Source organism: Hemitrygon akajei, chromosome 2 (genome assembly GCF_048418815.1).
Source record: "Hemitrygon akajei chromosome 2, sHemAka1.3, whole genome shotgun sequence".
Lineage (NCBI taxonomy): Eukaryota > Metazoa > Chordata > Chondrichthyes > Myliobatiformes > Dasyatidae > Hemitrygon > Hemitrygon akajei.
Window position 1 is genome coordinate 60,624,326 of NC_133125.1, and position 23,268 is coordinate 60,647,593.

The window sequence follows — 23,268 nt, forward strand, 5'->3', positions numbered from 1 at the left end:
AGTTTAGAAAAAAAATCAGAAGTGTCATTTTTGACCCTTCGGTCAAATTTGAAGAAACCTGGAGACCATTTATTCAATATTTTCATATGAGTTAAAATGACCTTTCCCGAACCTTCTTCTTATCACATTTAGTTATTTGGATAGAGGAGTGGAGTTATTGACACTACTGCGTATACCTGATATGATACAATAGCCCATATCGGTTAGGTTAGCTGTTTTTTTAAATGGTTTTTTCCCAGTTTTCCATTTTTGTAATACACTATGAGTTTGGGAGGTTATTATATTTGGGTTATTAACTGTCTGTATTTGCATTCCAGCCTTATTAGTTATGTACTCTCAAGCTCTCTGTATTTGCTGTTTTCCTTCTTATGTTTGTTTGAAAATTAATAAAAAGGTTTTAAAAGAAAAGATCTGGAATAAACTGTCAGGAATGGGAGTAGTAGGAAAGGCTTATGGTCATTGCGTGATATCACCGGATGCCATGGTGGACAAGTTCAAATACTGCAGAGATGAACCTTTCTCCATTCTGTAGTGTTCAAGTATACAAATTAGAAAAATTTGCAGCTAAAAGTGAAGGTAAATTCAGTCATTTATACATTGTTGACAAAACATTCAAAAAATTATTTCATTCTCTCCTAAGAAATGCAACAGAAGATTTATTTAGCCACTTGCACTGAATCAGACAAGGAACCAGAGCTACTGAGTGAGGTGATCAAGTTCGCACAACTGCAAAAAACAGGTTCTCAAATTCAGTTTTGTGACTCAAGAGTATGCAACCACACATTCATATTTCAAAGGTTCTTCTTCCAACTACTGAGATAATAAGGATGTACATCTCACTAGCTCCCATTTTACCATCATGATGTAAAATAACCTACACTAAGCAACATGAGAAAATTCAACACATACAAGCAAGCTGGATGAACTCAGCAGGTCGGGCAGCATCCGTTGAAATGAGCAGTCAACGTTTTGGGCCGAGACCCTTCGTCAGGACTCGGTCCGAAATGTTGACTGCTCATTTCAACGGATGCTGCCTGACCTGCTGAGTTCATCCAGCTTGTTTGTATGTGTTGATTTGACCACAGCATCGGCAGTATACTTTGTGTTTACTATGAGAAAATTCAGTTCTTTGAGGAATAGTTGTCAGTTTTTCCAATGTATGGAGGCAAGTAACTCTCAAAATCTGATTTAAATCTGATAATATAGAGTAGAAGAAAGCACTTTATGGTCATGCACTCTTCTGCTTGCATGCAACAGAGCAAGTCTCTTTCCAAATTCAAGGCAGTTGAGAATAGGAAAACCCTAAATTATAAATTTTTTCAGTGAATCCTTTGTCAAAGAGTATTATTCCTGAAAGGAACTGAAATGTCTTGCATCAACAAGCTATGCCAAACCTTACTTAATTACTTCTAGTACCTGGCAGAGGGGATCAGATTCAAAATTCCATTGAGCACATAATTAAATTCGGCATGATTCTGTGCCACAAGGGCAACCAGTGCCTCACAGCTGGCTGTACGAACCACCACATTGTCACAGCAGCACTTCTCCCACAACAAGTTCAATGCAGGAGTCTGCAAGAAAAAAAATAACCATTTACAATAGTCAACTAAAATGCCTGGCTTATTGCTGCAGCATACTACATCAGAAAAGGAAACATATAAATTGAGAGCAACCACAATGTTAAATCAATTCTGATCATTTAAACTATGAATTAATTTATAACTTCCTAAAAAGTAAAATCATAAGATTAAAAATTTTCAGAGACTCTATTGATGTGGTCATATCATTTTCAAATTTTTAACAATGTTTTATTGTTTTACAGAACTGAGCAGCAGCACAAACCATTTGTGGGTAGGATTTTTTTAGTGTTTGTTTTCATGGAGCTCCCATTCCTAGGGATCTGCCTCCTCCTTCGTGAATGAGAAACTTATGATTTTGCAAAGACAACATGTGAACCAATTCACTTCCTTATTAAATACTATTTATTTGCAGCATTTTAACTGTTTAATACCAACATTTGTTCCCGGTTAGTTTTAATAACATTTTCTATCTATCAGCTGTGGTTCAACTTTAATTCACAAGAAAGGGGATGCATTTACAGTGCTATGACATTCATTGTACACCAAGGATAAAGAAAATATCACAGGTCTTTGAAAAGTTTGGCAAGTAACTGAATGTTGCCAGCAGAGGCAGCAAAAGGACAGGTTATAAGGTCCAGTCTCATTCATTCATTCCAGCACTCCACTGTGCTCATAAAAATACACCACTGCATGTGATTTCAAATATTCTGCTACACTGGATTACTTTCAATGTGTGTTTACCATATTGCCTACTTGATCACTAAAAATTCATTAAGATCCTCCAACAGGAGTAAAAGCCCAAACATTAAAAAACTTTACAATCATCACACTGCTGACAAGCACACAAAAGATGCTTTCTAAATGCACAAAACAGACACCAGATGTAAAAATATCTAATTACACCAAAACAGTACTAAAACTTCAGTGTGGTTTCTTCAAAGTAATAAATGAAGGCAGACTTTCTGAAAAATATCAAACATTACTACGAATGTTAAAAACTGCTGAGCAAATTTAACAATATGAAGTACAAACCTGATCTGAAGAATACTTTATCAGAGATGATGACCCTTTTTCTTTTAAAATGGCAGCAACCAGATGTCCTACAGCCTGTGCAAAGAGAGAAATTAAATTATATTGATTATGTACATATAGATCTAAAATTGTCATGAGGGAGTTAACCTATGATGAGAGATTGAGTTGCCTGGGACAATATTCACTGGAAAACATAAAGATGAGAGATGGGACCTTATAGAAACATACATACCAGTAATTATGAAAGGGATAGTAATGGACACAGCCTCAAGATTCAGGGAAATAGATTTAATATGGTGATGAGATGATAATACATAAGAGCAGAATTAGGCAATTCAGCCCATCAAGGTTTCTCCACCAGTCAATCATGGCTGATTCATTATCCCCCTCAACCCCAATCTTTTGCCTTCTCCCTGTAACCTTTGATGCCCTGACTAATCTAAATATGCCTAATGATTTGGCCACCAGAGTCAGTGACAATAAATTCTACAGATTCACTACTGACTGGCAAAAGAAATTTCACCTCATCTCTGTTATAAATGGATGCCACTCTATTCTGAGGCTGTGCCCTCTGGTCCTAGACTCGCCCACTATAGAAAATCTCATCTCCATGTCTACTCTATCTAGCCCTTTTAAATATTCGTTACTCCAAGTGCGATCTAGTCAATGCCTTATAAAGCCTCAACATTACAACTATGCTTTTATATTCTAGTCCTGTTGAAATGAATGTTAAGATTGCATTTGGCTTCCTTACCACCAACTCCACCTGCAAGTTAATCTTAAGAAAATCCCGCACGAGGACTCCCAAGTACACTTGCACCTCTGATTTTTAGATTATGTCACCATACAGAAAATAAGTCTGTGCCTTTATTCCTTCTACCAAAATGCATGACCATATACACTTCCCTACACTATATTTCATCTGCCACTTTGTTCCCTATTCTCCTGATTTGTCAAAGTCCTTCTGCAGACTCATTGCTTCCTCAGCACCACCTGCCCCTCCACCCACCTTTGTATAACCTGGAAAACTGGCCACAAAGCCATCTATTCCGTCATTCAAATCATTTACAAACATGAAAAGAAGTGGTCTAAACAACAATCCCTGCAGAACACCACTAGTCACCAGCAGCCAACCAGAAAAAGCCCCCTTTATTCCCACTCACTGCATCTGCCATTTTATTCCCCCATTATTACCCCTCCAGCATCATTTTCCAGTGCTCTGATATACACTCTCTCAGCTCTCTAACTCTTTATACTGTGTATCTGAAAAAACTTTTGATATCCCTTTTATATTATTGGGTATCTTACCTTCATATTTCATCTTTTCTCCCCTAATTGCTTTTCAGTTGTCTTCCGTAGATTTGTGAAAGCCTTCCAATCCTCTAATCTCCTACTAATTTTTGCTATATTATATGCCCCTCTTTTCCTTTTATGCTGTCTTTGACTTCCCTTATCAGTCACAGTTGCATCATCCTCCTTTTAGAATATTTCTTTGTCTTTGAAATGTATCTATCCTGCACCTTCTGAATAGCTCCCAGAAACTCCAGCCATTGCCGTTCTGCAGTCAATCCAGCTGGTGTCTCCTTCCAGTCAACTTTGGCCAGTTCCTCTCTCATGCATCTGTAATTCCCTTTGTTGTTTTTAAGTGTCATTGATTCGTCATCGACTCATGGCAACCCTGTAGATAGCTGCCCAAATATCATCTCTTGTGACCCAGGACAAACCAGATTTTTACAATCTACCTGCAAATTGAAATTCCCCCATTACTATCATAACATTGCCCTTTTTATGTCTTTTCTATTTACCGTTGTACTTTGTATCTCACATCCTGGCTACTGTTTAAAGGTCTTGTTACATACCCCGTAACTGGGTCACTTACCAGCAAAGATAGAGAGGTCCGTTGAAGTCTGATGGTACTATTTTTAATGGTATTTATTGATAAAAATACACAAAAGTAATATCAATGCAAACATACATATAATATACGTCGTCAATACTAACTCTAAAAGCGCGGGTATAATAATAATCAATAAAAAAATAGCTCTATCGTTGTCTAGGGGATAATGTATTGTCCGATGGAAATATAAAAGTCACTCAAGTTCATTCAAGCTGCAGCTTTTTGGTTGGAGAGAGAGACAGAGGTTTAACTTGCCCATTCCTTTTATGATGTCAATCCTTCGAGAGTCATTGGGGGCTGATTTCCCCTTTGTGGTTAGCTAAAGCCGGGCTTCCGTGGTAAAGGCCCCACCAGTTCCGAGGCAAATGGAAAAGGACGCATGTGGGCTTTTCCACCAGCTTTCGCTATTACACTGTTACAGGAGTTCTAGCATTTCTTCTGGTGCGTCTGAGGGCCTGTTCCCACAGACCCTCTTTTATCCTGACTCACAGGGTCTCAGATGTCAATCAGGTTGGGATGATGCAATCCCTCCACCAACCCCCCTCGGTTCATTGCCGGGGGGGCTTCGATGAATTGTACAGTACTCAATACACAATTTCGTCTCCAAAAGACAATGACCTGTTCCGTGGCTTTGTATCGCTGAAGGGCCAAACATTCCAAACGTCTCTCTCTCATTTCCTGGGCCTCCTGACCTGAATTAATAGCGATCTTGCGATTCTCAAAAAGGAGGGGGCACAGGCGTAACAGTCTATATTTAACTCTCATCATGGTCATTTTACCCTTACAGTTTCTTAATTCTACCTTCAAGGACTTTGCATCTCCTGATCTTATGTCACCTCTTTCTAAGGATTTGATTTCATGTTTTACCAACAGAGCCACGCAACCCCCTCTGCCTACCTGCCTGTCCTTTCCATAGTTATGCTCCCAACTACGATCTTCTTTCAGCCATGACTCAGTGATACCCACATCACATCTGCCAATCTCTAACTGTGCTACAAGATCATCTACCTTATCCCGTATACTACATGCATTCAAATATAACATCATCAGTCCTGTGTTCACCACCCTTTTTGATTTTGCTCCCCTGTAACACTTCATCTCATCCTAATGACTTCAATTCTGCCCTACCATTTGCCCATCCTTCTTTACCAATACACCACACAGTGCACCTGCTTGTATACAAACTGCCCCATTCTCAGTCCTAGCACTCCAGTAGCCACCTCCCTGCCAAATTAGTTTAAACCCTTCCCAACAGCGCTAGCAAACTTTTCTGCAAAGATATTGGGCCCCCTCAGGATCAAGTTAACACATCCTTTTTGTACAGGCCATTACTTTTTCAGAAAAGATCCCAATGATCTATAAATCTGGCACCCTACACCAATTCCACAGCCACATATTCATCTGCTAAATCATCCTGTTCTTACCCTCACTGGCACATGCCACAGGCAGCAATCCAGAGATTACCTGCTTTTCAGCTTTCTACCTAACCTCCCTATATTCGCTCTTCGGAACCTCCTCCTTTCTCCTACCTATATACTGGGTACTTATATGACCCATGACTTCTAGCTGTTCACCTTCCCCCTTTTATAATGTTGTGGATGCAATCTGAGACATCCCTGACCTTGAAAGCAATATATTATCCAGTTGTCTAATTCACATCCACAGAATCTCCTGTCTGTTCCTTTAACTATGGAATTCCCTATCACTACTTCACTCATCCTCTCTCCCCCTCCCCTTCTGAGCCAGAGCTCGACTCAGCTCCATTGACCTGACCGCTTTGACTTTCCTCTGGGTCACTCACCACCCCTACACGAATAGGACACAAGCTGGTACACCTGTTGTTGAGGGGAACGGCCACAGAGCTAGTCTGGTGGCTGCCAACCCCTTTTACCCCAACAGTCACCAAATTATCTGCATCCGCCCTCTATGCCCCGTTGATCAACCCCTCAGCCTCCTGAATAATCTGGAGTTTATCCAGTTCCAATCTTTATCATGATCTGGCAGAAAGCTTTCACTGGATACACTTTTTGCAGGTATAGTCATCAGGGTCACTGGAGGTCTCCCTGTCTTCCCACATCCCACAAAAGAAGCATTCCACTATCATGCCTGGTATCCCCACTGCATACCAAAGCCTCTAGGAGCCAACGCCTGAGCTCCCCACTCTAACACTGGCTGCTCCTCTTAAAGCTAACTTCTTTTTATTGGACAAGAGCAACTGTTCTTCCCAGAGAAGAGTGAATCTGTGGAATTCGTATTGCAGCGCACAGCAGCACCTCTACTTCCTTAGGAATTTGCAAAGATTAGGCATGACATCTAAAAATTTGACAAACTTCTGTAGATGCATGGCGGAGAGTATATTGCCTGGCTGTATCACAGCCTGGCATGGAAGCACAAATTCTTTTGAACAGAAAATCCTAAAAAAAGTGGATAGGGCTCAGTCAAACATGGGTAAAGCCCTCCCAACCATTGAACATATTTACACGGATGGACTCACTTTCAAGGACTCTTCCTCTCATGTTCTCAATATTTATTTCTTATTTTATTATATTAGTTATTTTTTCTCAGCTAAAGCTGGCAAAACCTGAGGTACAGGTATAGCCAAGCACGCTCATTTGTTAATTGCTAGGAACTTTCGGACTATTTTACTGGTGTTTAGTACTGTGGCTTTCTGAAGATTTACACAGATATTACTGTGTAGCCTTAACTGTTTAATGCTACTATGTAGTGACTTTGGGATGATACTATGTAGTGACTTTGAGAAATTACTATCAAGACAATGTATGCCCTGTTCATGTTCCAAAGTCTTTCTATAATAATAATTATTATTATTATTATTATTATTATTATTATTATTATTTCTTTTTGTGTTTGCAAAGTTTGTTGACTTCTACAAACTAGTTGAACGCCTATGTTGGTGCAGTCCTTCACTGACTGTTATGATTATTATTCTATTATGGATTTATTGAATATGTCCACAAGAAAATTAATCTCAGGGTATATGGTTGTATCTGGTGACATATATGTACTTTGAATAGAGGCTACCTCACTAAATATATTTAAACACCTGTTCCTATTTTTTATATTATGTTCTTAACATCATTTTCAAAAATTATGAAATATCATACCTGTGACTGGATTACTGAATTTTGAAATTCAAATCTCCTCTTCAGATCCTCTGACATTGTTGCTAGGAATTCTTCATGCAATTCTCAAGTAGTGTCTGTAAAATAACAAGCAAAACTGTTAAGACTGGAATCCAAAGAGGATGATGTTCTAGTATCTTGAAAACTATGTCATTAAAACTAGCAATCAAACCAATTGTTGAATGACCAATTGCCCTTTTTAGTGAACATCCTGCAATTTTCTATTTTTCAAAATGATCAGTATTCCTGTTCAAGTCAAACTCAAAGTCATATTGATTATCATGTGCACAAGCATATGTACGTACAGGTGCAATGAAAAGCTTGCAGCAACATCACAAACACATTGCATCACAAGAAAAACAAACTACAAATCAATTATACACAGCTGTTTTTAAAATAAGAAAACACAATTAGAACAAAATTTCCACTTTAGAGCCAAGTGGTCAAAGTGTTCATAGCATTGCTAAACTGTAGTGAACAGGATTTTGCCACTAGTTTCAAGAACCATTAACCATTGTATATGCTGATAAATCTGTCTTAAAATGTATGTGGAGTATTTCTTTTCCCACTTTTAATTTGTGTTTGACATTAATACACCTCTAGATCTTTTGAATTTTGGAACTGAATTTAGGATGCCAGGTCAAATACAGAGATCCTTAGATCTTCATAATCTTTAGGTTGCTGGATTATACCGAAATGTAGGTCCTAGGTTTTTTTGGTCCAACAGGGAAGGCATTCTTCTAAGAGCTTCAGAGCATTATCTTCTTCATTCCCACAGTATGGAACCAACAAAAGGATGATAACATGAATGAATTAGTGCCCCAATTCGTTATAAAAAATAAAATAAGAACCAGCAAGCTGCATTATATCAATTTAACTATTTGGTTGATTTTCTCACCTTTTTTTTTAAACTTGATGCTAATGTATAAATCAACTAGGTACAGGAAACTAATAAAGGTTTTACATGGTGACTGGAACCTTGACAACAGCGGAACAGCAGACATTTTAGAGTTAATGTTGAAGATCAGAGATCTGTGGAAATTAGGAAGCATGAAGTTTGTCTGGTACTTGTGTTACTGATTGTGATGTTGTTGACATTGAAAATAATGGTTCTGAAGCACATAGGACATAAAAACACAAGAAAGTAGGGACAGAAATAGGCCACCTGTCCTTTCAAGCGTGCTTGCATTTCAGTACTACTCTCAGCTTCCTCTCTGCCAGAGACCCACAGTCTTCATTATCTGATCTTTGAAATTTTCATCTACCTCCGTAGCCTGTGGGCTAGACTTTATCTTTTGTGACACTTCTTTAAGTAGGTATTAAATAAATCGCTGCTGTCAGTACTTCTGTGTAAAGAATAACACTGAAGTTAAGATACCAACAGATTTAAATGCAGCATATAGTTGCAGTCATTTCCTTTCAAGCAGAGAAATACACAATATTTGCAACAAATCATGTTTAGATTGGAAATGATTGGGGGGAAATGGTTTATTTTTAAATGGCACCAATTACTCATTCATAAAGAGAAATGTATATTCAATAAATCATCATTCACTGTCAATGATCAGAATCAAAATAGCTTCTAAACACGTTTCCTACAATCCCAACAAACATTCATCTCATTACTCCAGCTTCACTGGGAATCAAACCAACTGTTCGCTTTCTGGTCTCTCAATATTTCTATTTCAGATGCCGTGGAAGTCCATAGTGGGGGTATTCCCTTCTGCCGCCGGCGTGGGATGACGAGTCAGTCGGAGACCCTGAGGACTTGTGGAAACTGTGTGGTGGTTTCTTTCGAACTTATAGTCTTTTAACATCTTTGGAATATTTTTTACTGTGCCCATGGTCTGTTTTTTTTTAAATCAATTATGCTATTGTTTGCACTGTTGTAACTATATGTTGTAAATATGTGGTTTTGAGCAGGTCTTGTAGCTTTAGTTTTTGGTCTTGTTTGTCTGGTGGGATTGGAGCTCCTTTCTGGGGAACGTGCTAAGATGGTAGCGCGATATTAATACGCAGCAGCCTCTCCGGACTCTGGATTGGGGATTGCTAAACGTTATGCGGATTTTCTGGTGTAGTCTGTTTTGTCATGTGTTTTTCTGATATCATTCTGGAGGAACATTGTCTCATTTTTTAACTGCATTGCATTTGTGGTTTTTAAATGACAATAAACTGAATCTGAATTAGCAGCAAACTCATCTCAAAGAACAACAATGATGCAAATAGTATCAATAATAATAATGCTGCTGCCTGGGGATCACCAGGTTATGCCTGGAGCAAGGAATGGGCAGGAGAGTAAGCGAACCATTACTGGTGCACTGCTGAATAGGCGGGCAGGCACCGAGAAACCTGAAAAAATTACTGCCAGCATTCAAAGTAGCCCACCAACATCACAGGCTGCGATTCCTGCAGGTGCTTTTCAGGCGAGCAGTCCACTTACAACCGAAACCACTCAAGCGGTTAAAAGAAGAAAGACATGCATGAAGCGGTCATTAGAAGTAAACATATTCAGAATTTGTGCATGTCAACAACGAAAGATATTACCAAGGGAACTTGAAACTGATCTGACAGTATTCAAGGACATACTTCATCAACAGTTTTTAGCACAATATGCAAGTAAATGCACAATGCAAGATCAATGTAGAGTGATAGTAAAAGATTAACTTAATCTCTATAAACATGTTAAACCAAATAAAACATGAAGTTGCACAAGCGCTAGAAAGAGACCAACACAAGGACCACAACAATGCTATACAAGAAAAAAATGACGATGCAACCTCCCTGAAGTGCTGATGAAAATAGAACTACTTCAACAACTGACAACCTGACGGTAACTGCAACAACACAAATGTAGAGCCTCCACAGAATGCTAATGATGAAGCTGAGCTTACAGATAAAATTATCATAACATTTAACACCACACTAGCAGAATATATAGGCACTGACCCAGCAAGAGACCCTACACAGCAAAACAAAACATGTCATCAAAATTTGCAAAAATTGTTAATACTCAGCAATATTATATTACCACAATATTTAGAAAAACTTGAAACATTTGAAGAACTACACAGAATAACATAGGCACAACATTAACAGCAGTGCAGTGCAATGATTGCAAAATACAGGCATTGATAGAAACCAAAAACTGAGCAATGAAATGAGAACATCAACATAGCAGGAGAAATTAAGAAATAAAAGTGAAACATTAAGAACAGAAATAAATGTCAACAAGGAAGTGTTGAACACCTGGCTGAGAATTGAAGACCTCTTCCCAGAAAGAGGGCTTCCTTGTGGCAATACAAAACCAGCTGATTAACACAAATCAAAAAATTCATAATAAAAAACCAACAAATTCAAGACAATAAAATGCAGAAAAATGCCAAAAGAAATCAAACAATTCAACATACTACAGAATCATGTAGCAGTTTAACACAATCTGATTACTTACACAGACAAATCAGTGACCAAAATCTTGCTTTAAAATACAAACTCTTAAAAGACACCACACCTTCCTATAATTAAAAGTCTGATCCAGTTTTAGAGTCTGAGCCCTACAAATTATATTATGACCATTATTACTGATTGGACAATCCTAAATAACTGTCCAAGTATAATATTACAGAATCAACAACAACTTACTTGATATAGCCCTTCCAAACACACAAAACATACAGTTAGTAAAAAACACCAGAAATATGCTGAATTAAAATAAATTTTTAAAACTTTGGAAAATGAACAGGATGTACATTGTCCCAATACTAATATCTACAACTGGTGTCATCCCAAAGTCACTTCACATTATCATTAAACAATGATGCCTACACTGCAACATTTATCTTCAGCAAGCTGCAATACTAAACACCGCTAGAATAGTCCTCAAGTTCCTAGCAATTGAGAAATGAGTGTGTTTTATTCTGTGAATTTGTATTTGTGTATATTTACAAAATACAATTAAGTTGGTCAGTAAAACTATTGAAAATCTTTTCTTCGTACTTTTGTCAGTTAAATAAAGGTTCACGTGAATTAACATATCACAGATTTTTGTTTTTATTGCATTTTGGAAAATATCCCAACTTTTCTGGAAATGGGGTTTGTACAAACAAAAATAATTAACAAAATTACATTCATCAAAAGCAAGGTTAAATAAATAGGTTTTGAGCTGGCGTTCCAAAGTGTCAGCTGAGTCTGCATCCCTTTTATTTTTAGGTACTGAATTCCACAATTTATGAGCATAGTTAAAAGAAAGCTGCCCTGCCAACTTTCTTTTGAAGGAGTTTGTTAAATATAGAGTCTGACAGAAGACACAAGAGCTCAAGCAAGATTATGGAATGAAAGCAATTCTGTGATATACTCCTGCTCCAGAACATTGAGAGTTTTAAAAACAATTAAGAGAACTTTAAAATCAATTCTAAAAGATACAGAAAGCCAATGCAGAGTAGCTAGTACAGGAGTGATATGCTCCTTCCCCTGGTATTATTTAAAGTCCAGCAGTGGCATTCTGAACAAGCTGAAGTTTATCAAGATTGTTTTTGAAGGCCCGTAAAAAGTGCATTGCAGTAAACTGATCTATTTGACATAAAGACGTGAATTAGTTTTTCTGCATCATTTCATGACAGGCATATTTTAAAGTATAGAAATACTGCTCAATCACTTTCTTTCTGTGGGATTTAAAGTTCAAACCTATATCAAGGGTAATACATAGGGGTTGTTACATCTGATTTTACATGGGGAGCCAAGTTTCTAAATTTATGAAGAAGTTTATCTCTTTTGGCTTTGGAATCAACTAAAAGTATTTCAGTTTTATCTTCATTAAGGTTTAGGAAATTATTGCTCATCCAGTTGTTTATTGCAGCCATACCAGAAGTCAGGGTGCTTTATTGTTAGGCTCTACTGAGATATACAGCTGTGCGCCATCTACATAACTGTGGAAATCAAGTTTATGATGTCTAATAATGTTTCCTCAGCGGAGTATGTATAGGGAGAAGAGTAGGGGACTAAGACTGCTTCCCTGAGCAACACCAGAAGTTAAATTGTATCTCTTAAAAAAAATGGTCTTGAAGATTGACAAAAAACTCTCTAAGATACATGCGCAAAGCTGAGGGAACCACCAGAGAGGACAGCCCAGTTCTCAAGGTGATCTACGAGGATGGTGTGGTCAATTGTGTCGAGGGCAGCACTTAAATCTAAGAGAGTTAGAACTGAAACCCTGTTGGCATCAGTGATGAGCCTAAGGTGGCTGACAATTTTGGTAAAGGCCATCTCCGTGCTGTGGTTTGTTCTAATACCTGACTAAAATTGTTCCAGAATATTGCTCTCATTCAGAAAGTTGTCGAGCTGGTTGACCTTCTAAAGAATCTTGCTCAAGAAGAGAAGATTTGATATAGGCCTGTAGTTAGCTAACTGTTAAGTTCAGCTTTTAAAGTAGGGTTTGACAGCCACCATTTAAGGCATCTGAATAAACTCTAGTTTCAAGTAACAGAATTGAAAACAGTATTAAAAGAGTCCTTAAAAAGTGCGGTAGGGACAGGCCTGAAACAGTAAGTAGATGGTCACTCTTTTTACAACCTTTAGAGAGTATTGCATCAGAAATGTTGGCAAACTTTGACATGGTTGCCATCTTTTTATGAGATTGGCTGATGAGGTTACCAGTATCTGTGACTATGCTCTCCCTAATGTAAATAATTTTGCTATTAAAAAGAAACATTGTGAATTCCTCATATTTTGTGCAGATGCTTGACTGAGGACATTATTAGTTGAGACAGGCTTCAACAGTCAGTTTATGGTCAAGAACAATATTCTTGAATTGCTGTATAGCAGTGTTAAAAGAGGCAAGTTTTTCCTTGAAAAACTATGGTGGTCTTTCCACCATTTTCTCTCAGTTGCTCTGCATGATCTTAAGTTCACGGCCATGACAACATTTTACTAACTGATATTTCTAATCCTGAGGGGCTTCTGTGTTTAATATATTTGTCAAGTTATTGCTGAAAGAATCAACCATTTACTGAGCAGGTCACATAAACTAGCCAGCTCAGAGAATGTTGCATTGCAGCGTAGAATTGTTTTTAGCTATAATTTCTTTCATGGTGTTGGCTACCAAAAAGTACATAAAGTACATAAAAATTAGTAGAGACAATGGAATCAGAGACACATTAATAATACTCAATCCTTTTGTCATTACTATATTTCCCAGTCGATGGGTGGGCTCAGTGACATGCTCGGTAAGATCTAGGCTGTCTTGTGAATTCAGCTACCATAGAGTTCGCATTTGAGAGATCATTAAAATGAACACTGAAATCATCAGCGATGACAATGCTGGTAATTCTATGTGCGAGTTCAATACTAATAGAGGATGAGGATTGGGAATTCCAAGTGAAAGCAGGCATTGGGTTTAGGAGGGCAATAAAGCAATAACACACAGGACAGGATCTGTACCAAAAATTTTAAACATATGTACCTCAAAATTTGAAAACTGGTTGACAGACAGTAGATTGCACTTGAAATGCTTTCGAGATAGTCACAAGCTGGGCCCTGGTATGCTGAAACTGTCATGGCCAGGGAGACACAGTTCAAATAACTGGCTGTATTTGCTTAGCTTTAACCAAGTCTCAATTAAGAACATAAAATCAAGGTCTGTAGAGGTAATAAAATCATTTAAGATAAAGGTCTTATTTAAAAGGGATCTCATATTTAGAAGAGCTAGATTAAACAGAGTAGCCTGGAGTGATGCAACTGGAGAGTTATTTTAAGATTTTAGATTTTAAGAGTAGAAGGTTATTTCTGTTGACACCTTTTATAGGATAGCTTCATCTGAGGGCCCTTCCAGTGACAATGGTCTGAATCAGAAGGGTAACATTTAAAGGCTGTAAAATAGAATTGAGAGGATAGAAGTCAGGTCAGATCTGATGGGGAAACCACTGACAGAGGCAGAACATCGGAATGACTGTGAAGAAGAACTGGTGGAGAGTGAGATTCCAGATTCAAGAATATTTAATGTCATTTCCAGTACACAAGTGTAAAGGAGAATAAAATAATTGTTACTCTGGATCTGATGGGGCACAAAAAAATACACTAAGATAAAGGACACAATAATCTAAAAAAACACAATTAATATACCCATCAGATAGCTATGTACATAGCTTAATTGTATGCCCATAAAGTGACAAAAAGTACAGGAGCGTCTGCAAACAAGTTGATTCTGCTAAGAAATAATAATTGGGAGTTGTGGAGGGGTGGGTTAATGGGTGGAAGTCTTGATCAGCCTTACTGCTTGGGGAAAGTAACCATTTTTGAGTCTGGTGGTCCTGGTGTGGATGTTACATAGCCTCCTCCCTAATGGAAGCAGGACAATTAGTCCATGAGCAGAGTGGGTATAATTCTTCATGATGTTACTGGCCCTTTTCCTGGCAACTTTCTGTATTAACAGTACTGTGCAAAAGTCTTAGGCACCCTAGACTTTTATATAAATTTTGTTTTAGATGTTTAATTTTTGTCTTTTCAATTAGTGTGTCCACAGAAAAGAGTAAATTTTAGATTTGCAAAACAATTTTCCAAAAAATTTAATGTTACATTTTTGCATTTTCTAAAAGAAAGTAACATATTAAGTAATAGACCACTTTTCAAATAAAAATAATTACTTTGTAGGTACATAACCCAGTGCGTGATTAAACGAAGATAGCAAACAGGTGCTAATGATCAATGACAAAACAAGCTCAATGAACTAAGCTGATTAATTGAAACAGAAACAGGTGTCGTGGAATCCAAACAGGTGAAGGACAACCAAACTAAAACCCGAGGGTGTGACACATGTGAGAGTTCACCTTCAAATCATCAATTCTCACACCATGGCAACAGTGAGCATTGCAACACAACACAAGGTGGTCATCCTGCATTAGCAAGGTCTCTCCCAAGCATAAATTTCACAGCAGACAGGAGTTTCAAGGTGTGCTGTCCAAGCTGTTCTGAAGAAGCACAAAGAAACGGGCATGGTTGAGGACCAGAAACGCAGTGGTTGGTCATGGAAAATGAGTGCAGCAGAGATATGAGACCGTCATCTCTTCTAAATCAGAAATAGTACAGCCCTATTATCAGCTCTGAACTCACAGAAACCACTGGAACCCAAGTACACCCCTCTATAGTCTGAAGAAGTCTTGCCAGAAGTGGTCTTCATGAAAGAGTTGCTGCCAAAAAGCCATTCCTCCAAAGTGGAAACAAAGCCAAGAGACTCACTTCCGCACAAAAACACAAGGACAGAATAATGGCAACAAATGCTTCGGACTGACAAGTCATAATTTGGAATTTATGGCCCAAACAGGAGGCAATGTGTCCATAGAAAAGCTGGAGAGTGCTACATGGATGCGTGTCTGGCATCAACAGTGAAGCATGCCAGCAATTTCCTGCAGATTTGGGACTGCATTTCTGTAAATGAAGTTGGTGATCTGGTCAGAATTAATGGAATCCTCAATGCTGAAAAGTACAAGCAGATTCATATCCATCACACAATACCATCAGGGAGGTGTCTGATCAGTTCCAACTTCAGATTCAGTTTATTGTCATTTATAAACCACAAATACAATGCAGTTAAAAAATGCGACAATGTTCTCTGGAATGATATCACGAAAAAGCACAAAACAGACCGCACAAGAAAAACCACATAATGTTTGGTAATCCCCAATCCAGAGTCCGGAGAGGCTGCTGCGTATCGATATCGCACTACCATCTTTCTCTAGCAAAAACACTGACCCTCAAACACAAAGTCAAAGCCATAAAGAACTACCTTCAGCTAAAAGAAAAACAAGGAGTTCTGCAACAGATGGTATGGCCTCCAGAGCCTTTATTTCATCATCGAGGCTGTCTGGGATTATTGTACCTGGAGAGGTAGAAGCAAGAGAGACACCTAAAGTCCGCAGAAGAACTGTGGCAAGTTCTCCAAGACGCTTGGAACAACCTATCAGCTGATTTTCTTATAAAACTGCACCAGTGTACCTAAGAGAACTGACACAGTTTTAAAGGCAAAGAGCAGTCACACCAAATATAGATTTGATTTAGTTTTTATAGTGTTCACTGCTCTTTATAATTTCTTTTGATATTTGAAAACTTTTCATTTCATTACTTTTGAAAGCATCTTTGCTTTACAGAACTTTTTTACATGTACTTAAGACTTTTGCACAGCACTGTATGTCCTTGATGGTGGGTAGGCTGTTGCCAATGATGCGTTGAGTAGTTTTGACTTCCCGTTGTAGAGCCTTCCTGTCTGGAAAATGTTGTTAACTACACAACAGTTCAGGACACGTTGTTTTAATTTTCTGGAAGCTCTCAAATAGGGTAATAATTCATGTTACGATGTATGAAAATTTAGTAAAAATGGAAATGTTGATCTTTATAAAATAAAAATGGTATAAAATAAGTTTTGCAGCAATAGCTTAGGTTATTATTGAAACTATACTTGCAGTACTATGTTCACCTTTGCTCTGCTAATTTAAGGCAGGATATAAACAGCTTTAAGGAAGCTCAGAAAAGGATCATTAGATTGATTTAAGACCATAAGACATACAAGCAGAATTGGGCCATTCAGTCCATCGAATCTGCTCCACCATTCCATCATTACTGACCTATTACCCTTCTCCAACCCGTTCTCCTGCCTTTTCCCCGTAACCTTTGATGCCCTTTAACCAAGAACCTAAGCTTCTGCTGTAAATACACCCAATAACTTGACCTCCACAACCATCTGTGGCAATGCATTCTACAGATTCTCCGCTCTTTGGCTAAAGAAGTTCCTCCCCACCTCCATTCTAAAGGGATGTCCTTGTATTCTGAAGCTGTTCTCTCTGGTCCTAGACTCCCATACTATAGGAAAATCTTCTCCACATCCACTCTATCTAGGACTTTCAAATTTCAATAGGTTTCAATGAGATCACTCAGATGCTTCTAAACTCCAACAAGTACAAGGCCCAGAGCCATCAAATGCTCCTCCTATATTAACCCTTTCATTCCCAGAATGAAGCTCATGAACCTCCTGTGAACCCTGTGATATCTCTGCAGTGAAGGGATAGGTTGAGCAATTTGTGCCCATACTCATTCAAATTTTAGGAGATGTGATTATATTGAAACAAGATTCAAAGAGACTTAATTTCTGGAAGTTTAGAGGATCTTTCTCTGATGGAGAATTTAGTAATTGGAGATAGATCTAATTAAATGATTGCCCATTTAAAATGAAGATGAAAGGAAATGTCTTCCTCCGGATCATTCATCTTCGGAATTCTCTGCACCAATGCGCTTCAACAACCCAATCAATGGATATTTTAGGATATTTTTAAGTCCAAACTGTATCAAGGGATATAAAAAACAAGAAGAAACTGTGGCCAAAACCAAGATGGAACCATAAAGAAAGGAAACAGTCCCTTCAGCCCAATTTGACCATGCCAAACAAGATGGCTAACTGAACTAGTCCCATTTGCCTATGTTTGGCCATATCCTTCAAAAGCTTTCCTACTCATGAAACTGTCCAAATGCCTAAGATGTCCTAATTGAACTTACCTCTTCCACTTGCAAATATTGCCCCTCTGGTCCTTTTTCAATCTTTGTACTCTTACTTTAATCCTATGCCCTCTACTTTTGGCCTCTCCTACCCTATGGATAAAGTAATCATTTTAATTAATGACAGAACAAGTTCAAGGGGTCAGAATCACCTCACCTAATACTATTTCTTATAACCTTAAGAAATATATTTGACATTTGGCTTCCTTAACCAACAAAAGTAGGAAGTAATTTTCATATGTCAGGCACCAAGCTGATATGTTAATGCTTTTATAATGTGCAAAGTATTAAAATTGAGCTCTACTTTATCAGTGCCCCTCCTAATCCACTTACTTCCAGTGCTGTGCACTATAATGATTCACCACTCTTTTAAAAGAACATGGAATTGAGGGCTATGGGGAAATGACACAGAAGAGATAGGGGTCTGTGGCAGATATGTCATGATCATATTAAATGGTAAGACATACTTAAAGGACACACCACCTCTAAAACCCACAAGGTCAAAGTCAGCAGGCAATGGAAAAACAGCACTTGCACGTTCTCTTCCTGTAAAGGTTTGATTGTGACTTAACCCATCAACACCCTTCCCCCCCCTTACTCATAACAAGCAAACTAAATACATGGAACTCCAACTATTTAAAATTACAAAACACCACACCTAACAACACTGTGTGATAACCATCAAGCAAAGTACTGGTTCACCATCTCAAAGAGCAACTAGAGACGGCAGTAAGTGTCAGCCTCATAAGAGCCGTACGTAATCCTAAATGTTTATGTTTTATGTCACAATGATCCAGAAAAACAATTAGTACGGTAGTCCAAATTAACCTTTAGGTTTGTTTGTTTGCCTCAAAGGAATGAAAAGCACCAACTTCTCTTTGGGGATCTTTTCCTACATAATGTGAATTTTTGGAGTATGAAAGTATAAATGAAATAGAAACCTGAAGCTTGACAAATGAGATCATGTGCAACCCTCCCTAATACATGTTCGGAGCACTGAGATATTCTATACCATTACAGTAGGATCCTATGATTATCTGCAAGCATTCACTGGAATTCTTCAGAGCAACGTGCAAACCAGGTGGCTACTTCATGTGTGTGAATTTAGGGCCGTGCACATTTAAGGTAACTGATGTATATTATGCACATTACTTTTCTATAATCAGCCATATAACTCTTTTTCTCTGCATCCATTCCAGGTTACTTAACAAAAGGTCCACATGAGTCTAACAGAAAGCCTACAGTTCACTTCAAATGGCATCTTTTTTAAAATATCAGCTCAAGATTTCAATTTCAGCTTTCCAATCTACAGAGGAAAATTGAGAGGTGCATTGTCTCAAAAATGCCGATATATTAAATGCAGATCCTTCCTTAGCCCAAGGCCAGTAACTGCCATACAAGCCCCTCAACAGGACACACAGATGTGAATTTCACATTACCACTGGCACTTCATTCACCGAAAAGAGCTGTACAAGGGAAAAGCCATCCAATTTGTTCTAATGGAGAATAACTGGAATTGTCCGCACAATCTCACAAATGAGTAAGCTCCAAGTCAAAGAGCATATTATGGATTAAGGCAATTTCCTCTAAAACAAATACTTTGAGTACTATTTTCTGACTAATTTGATTGCATTGAAATTGTGAAGCTGCTTAACACAAGTATCTAAAAGATACAATGTTTGTGTCATGAGGTCAAAGCAGTAGTAATCACTAGTGTCGTTTAACAAAACTTTGTTAAATTTAATCTCCCCTTTTACACTACAAAAAATATTTGCCAACACAGCAGCATGAATGTAGAACACATTTGAAAAGCATATTCGAGTGGAATCTAACTGCCTCTCACTAATTTTGCAAAAAAAGTTTTCCAAGTTAGCTGGGGACTCCTGTTATGTTAGATCCATGTAGAATTGCATTTTTGTGACAGGCATTTAACATTTAACTGAAGTTCAATGTGGAATCTGCTAAATTGCAGGAGTTGGAGGAAACCCCCAATTACCCTGGAAAAGATTTAGTTTGAAGCATAATTAATAGGAAAATGCAAAAACCAGTGCTCATCCAGCTCTGTCTTAATTAGGTCCACATTCAGCACCTGGTCTGCTTTCCTTTAATTAGACTCTTTTCTTAAATGCTTCTATTTCCAAAGTAGAATACCACATATAAAAGAGCTGTTTCTGTTCTTTCAATAGCATATTTTTCACACAGCCAGTTAGACCTGGTTTTGTCTCAATGGAGGAACAGAAGATTATTAAACATCACATTTTAGTTGTTTTTATGAACTCCTAATATGACATTAGCCTTTCAGTTTTGAAATAATGAATTTTCACATTGCTATGGTAGAAGAGCAAGAGTGTAAACAGTGTTACAATAAATCACAAAGAACTAGAACCAAGAAACAATAAAATTCTAATAATACATATACACGTGACAATTTTCATCTTCCATAAAAGCAACTTCTTATGTCCATCAAGTTTGTAAGATATCATATTCATGCATATGAAAGATAATAAATGGTTTCTTCACATGCAAACAATAGGAAAAGCTATGCATTTCAAGAGGGGAAAAAAGTAACTATTTAAATCTTTCAAGTATGTATTATTATCACATCTCATTGTAGGAGTGTACATTACATAGATGAATTAATTATATTGTAATCATCATGGACAATGGCACTTCCAGAAACTTCTGCTAAATGAAAAATGTTTTCTAAACTTTGTAGTTGACACAAGAAGGTACTTCACGTAGCAGAAACCAAGCAATTCCTAGAAACTAAAATATTGTATCATTATTACAGTCTTCTGGAACAAGGCACCACTTACTTCTGAAACACACTGTCACAACAGAAGACTGCAGAAACATCAACAAAGCATGATTAAATCTAATTAGTGTAATCATGCCATCACATCCAAATTGCCACAAGGCTTCATAACTTTCTTTCAGAAATCTGTGCATTGAAAAGCTCTATAACTATCGCACTTAGACAAGGTTATAACAAATGTCTAATTACAGTGCATTCCGGTTAATCGGGCAATCGGTTAATTGGGGCAGCCGCTTATTCGGAACAACCCTGAAAGAACAAAAACTAAACCAAAAAATAGCCATGATTCCCTTTGTTGATTTGGCACAATACTGTTTAACTGGGGCAGGAGACTGTTGCCGAACAGTTTCTAATTAGTGCCAGTCATGTGTACTTGCTTGGCTGTTAAGACACTACTCCATGCAATCAGTTTCTAAATAGTGTCAGTTGCGTGTGTGTGCTCAAATAAAGCAGTGATTTTTGTCACTGATAGATGGCGAGAAATAATCAGTAAGACAATTCGGAACTGTTTTGCTCACAGCAGTTTCAAGCCTTCAGCCTGGAAATGCCAGAAACTGTCAGGAGTGACAATGAAAAAAATTCACTAAAGCAAATTAGAAATTACAAAGAATTTGAAGATATTGAAAATCATCTTGAATGTTACAATGAAAGTGAAGATTTGGAGGATGCAATCATCTAAATTTTTGTATGAGGCAGTCCATTATCTGCACTAGATGTCTACGCTGATTTTGTTTGTTTACAGTCAATCAAAAGAACACAGTAGATGAATTTCTCTGCCGATAACTATTAGGAACTAATATTTAGTTTTACAGTACTGTAGAGGTATTGCTAGTATTCTAAGTATTCTAATTTGTCTGTACTTCATTTAAATACATACATTGTTACTCAGTTAAATGATAGCTTTTGTCTTTTATCATGCCTTTTAACTGTTTCAATGAAACCAACTATTTGGAACAGCCACTTAATTGGGCCAAAAATGTACTGGTCCCGATGTGTCCCATTATTCAAAATCCACTATATTGGCATTTTAAGTGTGCCTTGGTACCTTTTTTTGGCTTTTAACTTGAAATAGGATACATTTCAAATTCAATGCATCCAATTCATTTCTTCATCATCAGCTCAAGTTTCCTTTCATCCAGAAGATTCCATATACTATCTTCTTAAATAGTCAAAATAAATGAATGTCTTTCTGCTGACTTAGTCTCCAATCTTACACAAAAGATCTATTGCTTTTTGCAAACAGCATTTACAGTTACTTCCAAAGATACTCTTCAACTGTGCAATCAGAATCAGAATTAGGTTTGTTACCACTGACATGTGTCATGAAATTTGTTGTTTTACACAACAGTACAGTCCAAGTTACAAAAATAAATAGTAAGAAGGAGGAACAGCAATGTCATGTTCATGGTTTCATAGATCATTCAGAAATCTGACAGTGGAAGGGAAAAGCTGTTCTTAAATCTGCCAGCTGAAGTGGCAGATGCGAGGTCAATTGTAACATTTGAGAGAAGTTTGGACTGGTACATTATTGAAAGACATATGGAGAGCTATGGTCCACTTGCAGATGACCAGACAGCACAAACTAGATGACTGAAGGGCCTGTATCTATGCTGTACTGCTTTATGACCCTATGACTCTACGGAAAGCAGCTGGTGTACCTTCCTCCTGATTGCATCAATGTGTTAGGCCCAGGATTGATCCTCTGTCGCCTAGAAACTTGAAATTGCTCACCCTTTTCACTGCTGACCCTTCAATAATAATGTGTTTTCCTGACTTCCCCCTCCTGAAGACTATAATCAATCTCTTGGTCTTGCTGATCTTGAATGCAAGATTACATGACAATGATTTTTACGCTTAGAAATTAAGTAAATTTTTTGGAAAGGAAATACAATCACCCTACCATGGTTCCATTTAGTGGAGTGGTGCAGCAAATATCCTACCTTGTTACAGAATAGTAAGACTAGTACAGCACAGAAACAGGCCCTTCATGCTAATGTACCCATTCATACAAATCCTACAGCAATACCATTCTGAATGCTCCCCAAATTCTTATCAACTCTGCTCCACATTCTACAACTCACCTACACACTAGGGGCAATCTATAGTTGTCAAACCTATGTACCAAACTTCCTTTATTCATTCAGGGATGTGGGTTTCACAGGCTGAGCCAGCATTTACGGTAATTGTCTATGAGCTGGAGGTAGTGAGACACCTTCTTACTTCACTGCAGTTCTCGAAGTGTGGGATTTGCTGCTAGGGAGAGTGTTT

The 23,268-nt window shown here is 37.8% G+C and overlaps 1 protein-coding gene across 7 annotated transcripts in view; it reads right to left on the reverse strand.

Annotated features, from left to right (window-relative positions):
- Positions 1-23,268, reverse strand: part of focad (focadhesin) — a 227,909-nt gene that overhangs the window by 188,656 nt on the left and 15,985 nt on the right. For all 7 annotated transcript variants that reach the window (XM_073072700.1, XM_073072683.1, XM_073072676.1 and 4 more), the window contains 3 exons: positions 7,635-7,729; positions 2,613-2,687; positions 1,417-1,571 (listed from right to left, as the gene is read on the reverse strand). In XM_073072700.1, the coding sequence (XP_072928801.1) occupies positions 1,417-1,571; positions 2,613-2,687; positions 7,635-7,691 (287 nt within the window). In that variant the 5' untranslated portion in view covers positions 7,692-7,729. The remainder of the gene's footprint in view (positions 1-1,416; positions 1,572-2,612; positions 2,688-7,634; positions 7,730-23,268) is intronic.